A 15,932-nucleotide genomic window follows, 5' to 3' on the forward strand; every position below is an offset into this window, starting at 1 on the left:
AGTCTTGCATTTAGGTCTTTAATTCATTCTGAGTTTATTTTTGTATGTGGTGTGAAAAAAATGTTCTAATTTCATTCTTTTACATGTTCTTGTCCAGGTTTCACAGCATCACTTATTGAAGACACTGCCTCTTCCCCACTGCATATTTTTGCCTCCTTTGTCATAGATTAATTCACCATAAGTGTGTGGGTTTATTTCTGGTTTCTCTATTCTGTTCCATTGATCTGTGCATCTGTTTTTGTGCTAGGGGCCTGTTGTTTCTTTTTAAACAATATAAAATGTTGGGCTGGGGTGTTGGTGTGGGACTTTTAGTTAGGGTGGCCAAGGAGGGTGACTTCAGAGTAAAGACCTGAGGGAAGTGAAGGAGCTGGGGGCAGAGCATTCCAGGCAGAATGCACAGCACTCGCAAAGCGCCAAGGTGGGGATCTCTCTGGCATGTTAGAGGAACAGCCAGGGGCCAGCATGGCTGGAGCAGGGCGAACACAGGGGAGAATGTTTGGAGACGAAAGTGGAGACATAACTGGGCAGATCACCTGCAGATGACCTTACAGACCATCTAAAAACTTCAGTGTGTGATCCAAGGGGCTCCAGATTTCCTTTGGATGGTTTTAAGCAGAGGAGTGAAGTAATCTTCTGAATTTTAACAGGAACATTCTAGCTGCTATAGACTGAGTGGAGGAGGGGCTGAAGCAGGGAGATGAGTAAGGAGGCTTTTGTAAAACTCCAAGCAAGAGATGATTTTACAGGGACTTCCCTGGTGGTCCAGTGGTTAAGACACCGCGTTCCCACTGCAGGGGACATGGTTTTGATCCCTGGTCGGGGAACTAAGATCCTACATGCCACGTGGCACGGCCAAAGAATAGAAGAAAAAAAAAAAGAGAGAGAAAAAGAGATGATTTTATAGAAAGACCAGTTGAATTTTATGAGGATTGAAAGTGGGTTGTGAAAGGAAGCATCAAGGATGACACCAAGGTGTTTGCTGAGACTGGAAGAATGAAGTTGCATTACCTGAGATGAGGAAGGCTAGGGAGCAGAGGAGGGGGCGGGGGAGTGGCTCAGTGCTGGACAGGTTAGATTTGAGATACCTGCTGGGCATACCATTAGGGAGGTCAAATTGGTGATTGGGTATGTAGGTCTGGAGTTAAGTAAGAGGTGGTGCTGGAGAGACAGATTCAGGAATTATCATTACATAGATGATATTTAAATTCATAAAGTGGTATGAGGTGCGATAACTAAGGGGATGTTGAGATGGAAAGATAAGAAGCTCCAGGAGTGAGCCCTGTGGCACTCTGATAGAGTTTTGGGAGCTATGAAAAACATGGCCAGAAGGTGGAAAGGAAACTAGTAAAGTGTAGTGTCACAGAAGCCAAATGAAGAAAATAGTTTGAGAAAGAATAATCCATTGTGTCAAATTCTACAGATAGATTAAATAAGACTGAGAACTGACCATTGGATAGAGTATGGTTTCTCTAATTCTCCCCTGCCTTATAATGGATTGTCTTGTTCTGACTCCTCATCCCCCGCCCAGGTTGTGGCAGATACCAATATAAGTGCCATAGCAACTCAGCTTGAGAACATGTCTACGGGCTACCCCCTTGGTTCACCGGCTGCCGAGCACCATCTGGAGGACACAGAGTGAGTATTCTAGATGCAGAGTGCCTCTTATGTGTGTGGGCAAAGCTCAGTGAGACCTTTTCCAGGTTGTAGAGTGTGCTCCCTAAAGGAGAGGAATGGGAAAGTACACATTACCTTTTCTAACTCCTAGGGAATCTCCAAGAAAGCAACAGGATTGCCCTACATCTCACAAGGCTTTGCTCCACCGCGTGAGTTCTTCACAGACTGTTACCACAGGGCCTGCACACACTGCACCTGGCCACTGGGACTGGTGCCTGTGCCCTCTCCCCTCAGAAGCCTCAGATTTATAGCCCAGATTCACCCTTCTTCATTACGCAAGGAACCAGGTTTCCTCAGTTTTCTAAGCTAAAATCTTGTTCTGAGGTTAAATCTTCTTGTCATACTTGCTGGCATTTTTCACTAAAACCTGTCACTGCAGTTAAAGTTGCTCATTAAAGCAGTGTTTCTCAAACTAGAATGTCCACAAGAATAACCCAAACAGCATATTTAAAAATGCTAATTCCTCTGGCCCATTGTCAGAGATTCTGAGTAGGTGGTCTAGGGAGGGGTTCTCCGGGACAGTGTTGCTGCAGATAAGCCGAGGACCCACACTTCGAGAAATGCTGCCCAAAGTTATTCCTCTCAACTATACCAGTGCCTGGTCACTAGCTGGTGCTCAATAAATGTTTGTTGGCTGATCCGAACCCATTATTGGAATGATCTGATGGTCACAGCCATTCCCAACTTTTTCCTGATTGTTCATTAACTTAAATGACATCTTTGAGTTTGTTTTTCTTGAGGAAAAGAATATTAAACTAGGCTCATTTTACTTTTTTCTCATTATGAAAGTAATGAACGCTTGCTATTAAAATGTGACAAATACATGAAAGTATAACATTTTCAGGCTACAGTGGCCATTTACTTAAAAAAAAAAAAAAGAAATCAGGACCCTTATATGAAGAATAGTATACACTTAGCATCCTTTAACATGTCCATGGAACTACCGAGATACCCTGTGATCTTGGGTCCTTTGCTATGATTCCACAGCTCCTGGCAGGTTGGGAACTACTAGCATAAAAGAATTTAAAAATCACTTATAATCTGACCACTGTTAACATTTGGAGATTTTTTTTTTTTTTTTTTTTTTACTAGTCTTCTAAGTGAAAGTAAATTAAAACTAACTGAAAGTGTGAGATAAATGGAGGTAAACTCCATCGAATGCTGCCAGTGGAGGAGTGAAGCTGCATTCCTCCCTCTCCTGGAGAAAACAGGCTCTAATTGTGAATAGGTACAATTATGAAGGTCTCTAATGATTTGGTGGCCCCCAGGGGCTAGCTCTAAAACAATGGCTTTGGACATCTAGGTTCCCATTTCAATAGGGGCTGGCTGTGTTTGAAAGAGGAGACATGAATCAAGTTCATGTCTAGCCAGTGGCCTGTTACTGAGAGTGCTTATAAGGCCACAAAGTGATGAAACGTAGAGCCTTATTCATGACGTCATTACCATTCAGCCACAGGGGATAATACTTCATTATTTCAGCAGATATTTATTGAGTGCCTTCCTAAGGCTAGACACTACAAGTGCTGGGTCCTGAGGACTCAAACTTAGAAACGTAGGTGAAGGCATTGCCCCAGTCCTCATAGAACTGCCAGAGGATTGGAAAAGCAGACCCATAAATCCATGGTTATAAAAGAGTTGGTAAGTGTTGGAGAGCTTAGTTCAGTGAGAGAGAGAAGTAAGCACAGAGTCCTGTGAAGCCATGGAAGAGAGGCATAACTCAGCTACGGAGGGTCCTTGGAGGCACTAATGCTTAACCTGAGTTTTTAAATAATTGGAAAAAACAGGAGTGGCATTTAAAACAGGTAATAATATATACAGTATAGATGTTCAGCAATTACTATGAATGCCTGCTGTAAACAACCAGCAAGTGCATAGCAAACAACTGGTATCAGTGGGAAGCAGCTGAAAATCAAGCTTAAAATAAGCCAGGCAAAATCGAGGAGGAGGAGAGGGAAGAATATTCTAGTCAGACAGAACAGCATATTCAAAGGTTGCTCACATCCCAGTTTTGCAAATTTCTCTGAGTACACGAATGGCTGCATTTATATCAGATGGCTCTGCCTCTCGGACGTGCATGCTGCCGCAAAACAAGTGACCCTGCCAGGATACGCATACAAACGTCCTGCAGATGAGACGACAGGGCCCAGGTACCAGAGTTCCTTTAGGTTTTTACCCTTTGGACAGCCACGTATGGGAATAAGAAATTGGCGTTAGTTAAGCTTAGCTTTAACTCCTTGAGCCCACACATGTAATTTAATTTTTACCCATGTTGTTTCTGAGAGAGATGACTTCCACACTGGACAAAGCTTTGAAAATCTAAATTATGCATTTGAAACAAATTGTCTTTATCCATTTTGCTTCACCTTGGTTTCTCTCTTCTCTCCTGGATTTCAGTTCTCATTTACATAGTCGTGATTCTGAGGGTGTGACAGGCGCAGTGCTTGGTGCTGGGAATGCCCAGAGGGCGGAGACTTAAGGAGTTGATAATCTGGTAGAGGAGAAAGATGGTTAAGAAATCATGATACAGTATGACAAGTGCTATATGGAAATCTGGACCAAGAACAAAGGGAGCACAGAGAAGGTGGGGGTGAATGCTTCCAAGGGAGTCAGGAAAGCATCGCATTGGAGATTGGAGGTGGGTTTTGAAGAATGAGTTCCCACACTCAGTGGAAGTGGGGATCAGGTGCAGCGAGGATATTCAGGCAGAATAACAGCAGCCGTTACTGAGCTCTAGGGCTGCCGTCACCTGCTCTGTTCAGAGGTCCACCTGTGCACTGCGGTGTACACCAAGCTCAGGTGGTACCCTGCCTCTCCATCTCCATGCACGTTCTTCAAAGATGTAAAGACAGTTCTGTTCAGCTTTAGACAGTAAGTTTAAAAGTTAAAAACAAAGCAAAAAAAAAGAGTGCTTGGACAACTTCAGCATCATGACTTTATTTTCAGTTAAAAAACAGTGGGTTTTATGAAAGAGAAACCTCTAAAACATCAAAAATATTGGCATGGTATAGGAAATTCAAAAATAAGTTTCTAGATTGCTTTCTGCCAGTTTGATTTGATAAACTGACCATCATCATTTCGCAGTATGAAAGTCTCTCTCAAATCTGTGTTCTTCCATTAAAATGAAATTCCCTCTCAATATCTATTCTTGAATTAAACAGCGTGCATTGTGTTTTCAGAACACCTCCACCTAAGATTATTACTTTGGAGAAAGGCTCTGAAGGATTGGGGTTTAGTATTGTAGGGGGTTATGGAAGTCCCCATGGAGACCTGCCAATTTATGTCAAGACTATATTTGCAAAGGTATTTTTTTCCTTTTTACTGTACTTTTTTTTTTTTTTTAAACTTAGGTGAGATTTTTTTTGTGTTTTGCTTTGCTTTACTTTGGGTGATACCTGAATGTGCATGTATGCTTGTTTCATTTTCATCTTACAGGAAATTCCCACACCACACTAGTGCAAGAAGTGTTCTTTTATAAAAGTGGAGTCACAAGAAGTGTAATATTCTTTAGACCATTTTACAAAAGTAGATGCTAACAGATTTTAAAGAGTGTCTTCTTTCAACAGCCAGTGTAAGGAATATGGCATGCTCTTTGGAAGAGCTCTTTGGCCTTGGAAGTATTGTTCTTGCTAGAACAAAGATTTAGCTTTCTACTTTAAGATATTGCAGAGGGCCATGGCATAAAGCTTTGTACAAGCCTGGGATCAGTGCAACATTAATGGCTGCCCATCACTAAAACCTCAGGATGCTTTAGCTGAAGGTGGTTTCTCTCTTCCAATAGTCTGCCAAGTACTTGCAGGATCAACCCAGTGAGTTAGACTAAGACTGGATAACGGGGGACTTCCCTGGTGGCGCAGTGGTTAAGAATCCGCCTGCCAATGCAGGGGACGTGGGTTCGAGCCCTGGTATGGGAAGATCCCACATGCTGCAGAGCAACTAAGCCCGCATGCCACTACTACTGAAGCCCATGCGCCTAGAGCCTATGCTCCACAACAACAGAAGCCACTGCAATGAGAAGCCCGTGCACCTCAATGAAGAGTAGCCCCTGCTCGCCGCAAGTAGAGAAAGCCCACGCACAGCAACGAAGACCCAACGCAGCCAAAAATTAAATAAATAAATTTATAAAAAGAAAAAAACAAAGAGTGGATAACAGTATCTTTCAAGAATTAAGTAGTCCAATTCATCCTACTTAATACACAGGTCATAGTGTAGGTTTCTGCTACTGCCACTAGATGGCTCTTAGATAAGTTTTTAATTTCATTATTAAAGTTGGAATTTAAATTTGTTATAAACTAAAAGATCTCTGAAAGTATTTAGTTTTGATACTACAACTTTATTCTTCATTGCTTTTGTCACAATCATTTGTTTATTAATTGATCCAATTGCCTCCTAGTGCTTTATTTTCCTAAAGAAATAAAGGCCTTCCAAAGAAGAAATAAGATAGATTCTTTCTCTTTCCAGAAGGCTGTACTATACACTATATACAAGTTTGCTTTTACCTATGCAGATCTTATCACCTGTTAATTGGGTGTAACCGTGACCTGACATAAGCCTCAAGTCGTTTGGCGTTTGCTTTTGGAACACATTAGGCAGCTACAGAGTTACACACCTGTTTCCATCTTGCTAGGATGCCTGTCAAGGGGGCATGTTATTCCCATACACATATCTGTTGACCTGATGATGGATGAACAGGGAAAGGAAAGGCAGATCAGAAACATTCTGGATGACAGTGCTGCCCCAGTCTGATAATTCCCAAGGTGTATAAACCACCTACAAACCCTCCTTTTCCTAGGATAACACCATAAGTAGCTGTGATAATGATTCTTTGGGAGGATTGTTATACTTTGCATTTGAAAGAGCCAGCTATGGAGATAATGACAGTGGAATGGCTGCAAAGTGAGCCCCCACTACGCTAAAGATTCCCCCCATAGGAGTTTTGATCTAAGAACTACAGTTAATATGTTTTCTTTTTTTTTTTAAACACTGAACATACATTCTTTAAAATGTTTATCTCTGATTCAGGTTTCTGGATCTCAGATGTCCACAGGGTGGACACAGGGTGTGGATTATTACGTGACCTTTTTGGTGTCCTAAGCATCTTTTAACAGTTCTCTTGCTCAACTAAGAAATTAATTTGGCCCATCCAGGTCTTTTCTTCCCCTCCAGAAGTAGGAAGCATCACAGACACTTAGGGTGTGTAGGATTTGCGAGGCTTAATCAGTCTGATTAACAGGCTGTCAGGGCCTTCCATTTTCTTTCAGGTGTTTGGTTGGAAACTTCAAAACTTCAAAATCAAAGCCAACTTTAGATCTTAGTCCCTTCAGCAGCCGAATTTTACCATAAGCCAACAAGAGATTGGCCTAAAGACTTCAACAACCCTGAAAATTGAGGGAGCAGTTTTTTTGAGCCTGTGAAATCTGAAAACATGAGTTTGATCATCATTCATTTCATTTTATTATACTACCACCATGATTGAGTAAATACCGTGTGCCGTACACTTAATCCTTAGAACAGGACGAAAGATAGATAATAGAGCCTATTTTACAGCATAGGGAAGGCGAAGTGACCAAACTAGGACATAGCAAGTGGGTAAGACCACGTTTCCAAGCTAGATTGAGGTCTGTCTGTGAGCCATTTATTTCTTCCTTCCCTTGTTTAGTCTACAGATGCCACATTAATAAAGTAGGAGAGGAGATTCAGGTCAGTGTAATTATCAAGTAAGCACGGCAATACCTGAAATAGTGTACACATCCTAGGAAGTTGAAAAATCGACCTTTTTTGGCGTTAGTGAAAATGAAAACTTGAAGAGCTTAATGTGCTTTTTAAAGAACTAATTACACAGGTATCTGAGGTTAACTGAAACCCTTAAATCTCAGCATGTAAAATTTATTAAAATCAAGTTAGATTTATCCGTTAGCATTACTTGTTTAATCCTGTCTTCGGTGCAGTTAGCACACTTTCTTAAAAGAAAAGAAAATTTGAATAAAGCTGCAAATTATTTAATCTTGGTATTTTCCCCCCAGTATAGTCCTGGTTTTGAATATTCTTTATTACATCTTTTTACAGGAATTCCACCCTTTTCACGGCTTTGAAATTCTAGATAATTCACCCACCACCTCAGGACCTCCTGTAGGACACAGGTCTCTGGAGTGTTAGTGCCTCTTAGCTCGGCTTCTGCAGGAGGCCATCAGCGACCAGGTGCCCGCGGGCCTTGGTTAATTTCCCCAATAGTTCGACATCATTTAGAGGACTCTTTTGGCACTCACTTTTCAAGGAGTTCTCACAATTACCCCGACAGATGGAGAAAGCTTCCTGTGAATCATTTTCTAGGTCTTTTCTTTCCTTACTCGTCCAAAGTATTTCTAGTAATATCATGGCGTTTTTGATACTCAGCTTTAGAATGACGAAAAGCCCAAGTTTCACTTGCTTTGTGCCGTTCGGAAGAGCCATGCATGACTGAATATGTAATGAAAGTAGTCATTTAGAAACCTATTAGATGGATCAAAGGTAAAGTTGAAGCTATTGAATATGATATTGCAAAATTTTAGGAATGCTCCACTTCTGTGTGTGTATATATATATATATATATATAATATATATATATATAGAACAGCTTTATTGAGATATGTTCACATACCATAAAATTCACGCATTTAGAGGATAAAACTAATACCAGATTCAGTTCTGCCTTTGTATGCTACATATTCATTAATGTGACATGATATGACATTCAAATTCCATTCAGTACTGAATATTGAAATAAGGTCCTACTTGTATTAAAAGAAATGTGAACGTCAGGACATTTCTACTAGTATGTTATGTAAACAATGCATAATTATGATTACTATTCAACCATTATTCAAATAACATATCCTACATTTTTCTTAGTTTTCTTAATTTAAAAATATTACCTAGAAATAACTTTAATTGGTAGTTTTAAAAGTTTTTCTTTTAATATGCACACCATAATATTAATATTATTTGAATATTAATTGCATCGTCCTAGATTAAACTGGAATGTTTCTTGTTTGCAGGGAGCAGCTGCAGATGACGGCCGATTGAAGCGAGGTGATCAGATTTTAGCTGTTAATGGTGAGACTCTGGAAGGTGTTACACATGAGGAAGCTGTGGCCATTCTAAAACACCAGAGAGGAACTGTAGTCTTAACTGTGCTGTCCTGAGCCTTGGGTCCTGATCACAAGATAGATGTGGTTGTAGAATATCCATAGGAAGACAGAGTTCTGAGGATGAAAAGCAGCCTCAAATAAAACCCACCTTCATTCTTACCATCTCAACCTCTCTGCTTGGGAGAGATGGCCCAGGTTTCACATGAATTTCCCAAGTTGACAATCTGATGTTTCCCAGATTCTCTCACCTCTTAGTGAGGTTAATTTCTAACAGCTGAGTCTTATGTGTTTTGCATTTAACGTCAATGTTTATCAACTAGTAGTAAGTGGTTCTGATTATATTTGCTGAAATAGAAGTTAACAACCTCTCATTCCTTGTGTCCTTCTCTCCCCATCCTGACTCATACGGAGGCTGAGCAGCAACCAGATCGCATCCGATGAACAGAAACAAATGTTAAGCAACTTGTCATCTCACTCATGATTTACGTATGCTAATTGTCTCTTCAGAGACACCAGAAAACATTAGCAGTGTAATTAACTTAGCAGTGATGCCCATGATGAAATACCAGATTCTCCTGTGGGAAATTACTGTGCTCTTTTCTGTACGACTTATCGTCAAATAAGCCTCAAATTCATTTCTCTGGGTAGATCTTTATAAGTTAGTCATTGGTGATTATGATGAGTCAATTTGCAGACTGTAATCTAAAAATTCTGAATGGCTTTCTAATTGTTTTCTTAGCTACATAAATGCATACTACTGAGAAAATGCACCTTCTTCTCAGCAAGAACAATTAGCATCCGTATTCTGAATTCTAACAATGCTAAGTTATGTTCAAGTCTGGGAAGTTCATCTGGAGTTAACAGCATTTCAGTAGGCGGGCATCATTCCCACACCTCAGGCTTCAGACGAGGAGGTGGAAGCCCCAGAACCACACTGCAGAGATCAGCGAGTTTTTACTAAAGTCAGCCAAGGTCTGGATGGCCTTGGCATTGTGCAAAGTGGAGTGACAAATTTGAGTATCCCTCCGCTTGGCTCCATACCTGTCAGTCGAGCAGCACACAATGTAGGAACATAGATGGAGCAACGCACTTAGCCACAAAGTGACTGAACAAATGGACTGAGCCTAGGAATCAGTGATGGCTCCTTGGCGACTGTTTTCTGGTCTCCAGGCAGCCTCCCATTTGCTGAAGTGTGCATGCTAAGAAAGCAACTACAGCAGAAAATACAAGAATACCTTTAAAGTTGGTTCGGGGCCTTCTTATTCAGGTATTAGCAGGAAAAGTGGGGGGAGGGAGATGCTTATCAATGAATGTTATAGGTTCTTCTGTGAAAAAATGCACCACAAAAGATGAGTATCAGAATGGGTAATAGAAGTAGTGTGGCATTATTTACCTAAAACACAATGCTGCAAATGATTCACAATAATTATCAAAATGTAATGGGCTCCAATTTAAAATGTTATTTAATAAGTATAGATTTTAATTGAGAACTATCTTTCAGTAGATGTAATCACAAAGTGCATTAACTCTTGTTGGAATATTTTGTGGCTATTCCAAAGTATAGAGTGCCTAAATTTCATGTTGAAAATGTCTTTCATTACTGGTATTAAGTTTTCTGAATTTACACGTGGCTTTTGAAATGTCTAATGTATCCCAAGATACGCAGTGTTGTTAGAAATTATTTTTCAATGCATGAGAACCTATCAGCCTCAGAACGTTCTCTGTTAATTGTATCTGCAAGGACACCTCAAGCAGCCAAGAAGAAATAAAGCCCAAATAAAACTTGAAAATGCACCTTAAAAAAAAATACATACATATGTTATATATATATACTTTTGAAATGTGATTCTGCTTGATTTTGATGGAATGGCCATTAAATACACATTTTGAAGTAACATATCATTGTTTTGTTTCTTTACACATTATCCTTTTAGGACACACTATAACAAGTCTCTTGATAAAGGAATTGTGGTGCTTTATACTCCTTGCTGCAGTAAATTGATATAACTATTGCGTCTCATAACTGGTTCTGTCTCTGCTTGCATGACTAGTAAATAACTGCCTTCCCAAAAACATTTTTTTTTTTTTTTTTTGCATCAGAATTTACCAAGCTAAGAGGATATGAAGATGGGAATTTGTGAAAGGAGTAGTTCTCTCATAGCCACATATATTGTTATAGCCTCATCATTTGGGCCATTTAAGTATAGTAATGATATCATTTATTAGAGTTAGCATGAGAGGGAAGTAAACCAGGAAAGATAAAACTGCTGAATGTTTGTATGTATAAGATATTTCCAAAAATTCTAAATAAATGTAGTTACCAAGGAGCAAATGGAGTTTTATTATATATGAAAAAGTTTAATTTCTGCATCTGGTTTTGTGTTTTCATCAGCTATTTTGTTCCCTAATAGAAAAAGAATCAACTTTTCACAAAGTCTAGTGTCCTATTAATATCTAGGATCCATTAATAGCTGTCTCGTATTAATTGCTGCTGTGTTGTCAGGCATTAGAAGAGATACTTTACAAAGGAGGCGGTATAGCAGTCCAGAAGGTGAGTCTTGGCATCACACTGCCTGAGTTTGAATCTTGATGTAGTAGCCATGTGACCTTGTCCAAGTTATTTAGTTTCTTCAATCAGAAAGGGGGGAGAGGAGGGTTCAAAGCACTATAATGAATAACATCCGAGTAGAACTCTTAGTCTAGTGCCTGGATCGTAGTAAGTACTACATAAATAAATATTAACAATAAACCTCTTATCCCATTTGGAGATGGTCTGAAATTAGACACATGCTGGTGATTAGTGGTTTCAATAAGTAATGACCTTTAAAAAAAAGATATTTCCGAGAGTGGCTTAGCTCTGAATTGTTGCCCCAAGTCAGATAACAAAAAGTGTGTAACTGATTAAAATGGTACGAGCTTGTGTAACTAGAGCTTGTGTTATCAAAAAGCTGAAACCAAGGCTTCCATTGTCAGCCATGCCACTGGGATATAGCTGGATGGGGAGTAATACCAACTCCATAGGCCTGCTGCCCACCTCCGGAACCAGGCAAGGCACTTCAATTACCATCAACCCTCGGCAAGCAATTTTAACCTGGTACATTCCAGGAATTTGGAATTGTAAACTATTGTTTTATTAACCCAGCCACACTCCCTTTCTTCCCTTCTTCACACCCATCCACTGTCAAAGAATTCAGCCCCCCCCCCACCCCCGCCTCCACCAGATGAGATGCTTATTTGAAAACATGGACTAGGTCACATTCACCTTCGTGTTAATTTCATCCAGTGTACTTTTCAAATTCTGTATGTCCCGTCTTTAGATGTTTTATTTGGGTCTTTTTAAAATATCTTCCATTTCCCTCCTCATGTCCATGTTTTCCTTTACATCAGAGGTCAACAAACCTTTGATGTGAAGAACCAGATAATACATATTTTAGGCTTTTCAGGCCTTTGTAATCTTTGTCATAAGTACTCAACTTTGCCATTGTAGCATGCAAGCAGCAGTAGACAAAACATAAATGAACAAGCTGGCTGTGTTCTAATAAAGCTTTATTTACACACACAGGCAGTGAGCCAAATTTGGCCCACAGGCTGTACTTTGCCCCTGCTCTATAGACGTGAATATATTTTAAGACTATAGTAGTTGGGATCCTTATCTACTATAGTATTCCATCTTTGCTATTCCTGGAGTGTTCTATTGATTGAATTTTCTTTCCTGATTATGGATGGGTCTTATCTTTTGGCTTCTTCGCATGTCTGATAATTTTTTATTGGATGCAAGCATTGTAAAATTTACGTTGTTGGGTGATGGATTCCATTGCATTCCTTTAAATGGCAGTGGACTGTTCTGGCATGCAGTTATGTTAACTCATAATCAGTTTGATCCTTTCAACTCTTGTTTTCAGGCTTTCCTAGGGCAGATCTAATGCAGCCTTTAGAGCTAATTTTGTCCCACTGTTAAGACATTCTGAAATTTCTATTCAATGCCTATATATCATGAGGTCTTTCCACTCTGACAGGTGGAAACCATCCACAGCCCTGTCTGAACTCCAGGTGATTCTTTCCTTGAAGAGTTCCCTCTCGTGCATGTGCAGATTCGTATTCCAACCAAGACTTAAGGGCCTCTATAGCTGCAGGGCTCTAATCTCTTACTCCATGCAGCTCCCTCCTGGCCAGCACTCTGCCTTACAGCTCACCCACCATGGCCTCCCTGAACTTTGATCTCTCTCTGCAACTCATGGAGTCTATTTGGTTCCCCTTCCCTGGGTTGTAGCCTGGGTACTGCCTCCAGGCAGTAAACCGGGGCACTTGTAGACCTTCCCTTGTTTCCCTTCTTTTTGGGCATTAAAATCCTGTGCTACCTGTTGTCCAATGTCTGAAAACTGTTTTTTCATATATTATATCCACTCTTCCATCGTTTACTACAACAGGTGCTAAGGGCAATTCCCATAGCACTTAATTCATGGACAGAAGCAAAAGTCCTTTATTCTTGATCTAATCAAAAGGATTTAAGGTGGTAATAAGAATCAGTTTCTCACAATATGATGATTCAATTTTCTGTAAGCATTTTGCACTTAAAGAAGCACTATCCCAGTAATCCCCCTTGGTTTCTCCCAGTTTCTGGAATTGACAGCCCATTTGACTCAGTCCCTGGGTTCCTTCTCCCACCCCTGCCCACAGCCACCCCTTCCCAGGTGACCTAGGGAGGATATCCCTCTTCAGGAACACACTTTTTCAGGATGCGGACTCCCACCATTTTATCTTGGGAGATGGAGCCACATCGCCTTTCCTTAGTGTTGGTTTTCAAACTTTATAAGAAACTGAAACTTTTTGTCCCCAATTCCTCTCCCCAATTTTATACTTTATTTATACTTCTGTTTTCCTATTAAAGTCAATCAGAATAGTGAGACTCTTTTGAACACACAATTTTAAATTTAGGTAATAGTTCCAGTTTTATGTCAGCCTCCTGCAAATGTAAAATTTTTGACAGCTTGACTCTCAAACTTCAAATTCTCTATATTTAAGTAAAGATGAAAAAAGAAACATTTCACTGTCTGTATAACACCAAGATAAACTGAAATTTGGAAGTGTTCTCTGTGTGTGTGTGTGTGTGTGTGTGTATGTGTGTGTGTAAGAGTCTCTAACCTGCACCCATTCTGAGCAGTGCTTCCATTTCCACTCACTTTAAGGAGGAAGAAGGTGCTTTGGTCTTGAGTCCCGGAGATGCTGCTGTCAAGTATCAGGACCTGTGCTGGGCAAAGCTATTTAGGAGCAAATATTTTTTCTGATCCTCCTTCTAGAATCAGATTTTAGAAATTGTGGCAGCCTCAGAATTGGAGTCTGTCCTGCTTGCCACAATGCCACTCTCATTTCACAGGTGGGAAAAGCATGGCAGAGGGAGTAAGTGGCTTGCCCAGTCCACTCAGCTAATTTGCAGGCAGAAGAGTCTTCAGTAAATCTTGGTGGAAATTCATCAATTTAGCAAACTGTCATAGAGCACCCACACATGGCTTCTAAATTAGCCCCAAATTTTTAAAGCTTATTTCAGTTCTCCCTAACTTAGCTCCACAACACAAGGCACTTGCAAGACAAAAATAAAGGCTAGGAGACCAAGAAAAATAGACGTATATTCTGGAGGTTGACAAAGAAGACCCAGTCTGTCAACTCCCCATACAGCTCTACATTCTGGGAGGAATTCCCATAGCAGTTTAGGCATTCTTCTCAAGGCAGCCATAGCTGATGACAGGTGCAGTGTCACCTGCCCCTCCTGCCTAATGTCTTGACTGGGCACGTGCCCCACTTTCCTCTCCTGGGAGAGCAGAAGAAATGTGATGGAGTGAGGGGTACCAGCCACTCCAGAAACATTTTATTTCCTGGGAACTTCAGGATAGCTGTTTGAAAACAGATTCCAAGGACCCCCACACCCTGCGGGATGGGATTCATCCATTTGTAAAGGTTAGGAGCAGAAATTTCCTGTCTGACATTTTATTGGTCAGGGTTCTCCAGAGAAATAGAACCAATAGGATGTGTGTGTAAAGAGATTTATTATAAGGAAATAGCTCATGCAATTATGGAAGCTGGCAAGTCCAAAATCTTCAGTGTGGGCTGGCAGGCTCACAACCCAGGAGAGTTGATGGTGCAGATGAGGTCTGAAGGCTGCAGGAGAATTTCTTCCTGCTCAGAGAGGCTAGTCTTTTTGTTCTATTCAGGCCTTCAAGTGATTGGATGAGGCCCACCCACATTACAGAAGACAATCTGCTGACTCAAAGTCTACTGATTTAAATGTTAGTCTCCACACAATGGCGCCTGCCAGCACCACCTTCCTCATGGTAGAATCAGCTCCTAGGAGTGGCCGCTGCCGGTGTCTATGCCCCCAGGGTGAGCTGCAGCAGATCCACCCCCCTTCCCTAGGAGACTCTCCAAGACCAGCAGCCGTGTGGCTGACAGGGTCTTGGTGCTCTGGCCTGGTGTCAGGCCTGAGCGTCTGAGGTAGGAGAGCCAAGTTCAGGACATTGGACCACAAGAGACCTCCCAGTCCCATGTAATATCAATTGGCGAGAGCTCTCCCAGAGATCTCCATCTCAACGCTAAGACCCAGCTCCACGCAACGGCCAGCAACCTCCAGTGCTGGACGCCCCATGCCAAACAAATAGAAAGACAGGAACACAACCTCACCCATTAGTGGAGAGGCTGCCTAAGATCATACTAAGTTCACAGACACCCCAAAACATACCACTGGATGCAGCCCTGCCCACCAAAAAGACAAGATCCAGCTCCACCCACCAGAACACAGGCATCAGTCCCCTCCACCAGAAAGCCTACACAAGCCACTGAACCATCCTCACCTACTGGGGGCAGACACCAAAAACAATGGGAACTATAAACCTGAAGCCTGCAAAAAGGAGACCCCAAACAGAGTAAGTTAAGCAAAATGAGAAGACACAGAAATATGCAGCAGATGAAGGAGCAAGGTAAAAACCCACCAGACCAAACAAATGAGGAGGAAATAGGCAGTCTACCTGAAAAAGAATTCAGAATAATGATGGTAAAGATGATCCAAAACCTTGGAAATAGAATGGAGAAAATACAAGAAACGTTTAACAAGGACCTAGAAGAACTAAAGAACAAGCAAACAAT

The 15,932-nt window shown here is 41.0% G+C and overlaps 1 protein-coding gene across 12 annotated transcripts in view; it reads left to right on the forward strand.

Moving 5' to 3' along the window:
* Positions 1–10,904, forward strand: part of PATJ (PATJ crumbs cell polarity complex component) — a 352,223-nt gene extending 341,319 nt beyond the window's left edge. For 3 of the 12 annotated variants that reach the window (XM_059923791.1, XM_059923810.1, XM_059923752.1), the window contains 3 exons: positions 1,529–1,635; positions 4,851–4,974; positions 8,706–10,904. In XM_059923791.1, the coding sequence (XP_059779774.1) occupies positions 1,529–1,635; positions 4,851–4,974; positions 8,706–8,852 (378 nt within the window). In that variant the 3' untranslated portion in view covers positions 8,853–10,904. The remainder of the gene's footprint in view (positions 1–1,528; positions 1,636–4,850; positions 4,975–8,705) is intronic. The other 9 variants (XM_059923762.1, XM_059923772.1, XM_059923782.1 and 6 more) reach the window with 9 other exon arrangements.
* The last annotated feature ends 5,028 nt before the right edge of the window (positions 10,905–15,932 follow it).

This window comes from Balaenoptera ricei, chromosome 1 (assembly GCF_028023285.1).
Source record: "Balaenoptera ricei isolate mBalRic1 chromosome 1, mBalRic1.hap2, whole genome shotgun sequence".
Lineage (NCBI taxonomy): Eukaryota > Metazoa > Chordata > Mammalia > Artiodactyla > Balaenopteridae > Balaenoptera > Balaenoptera ricei.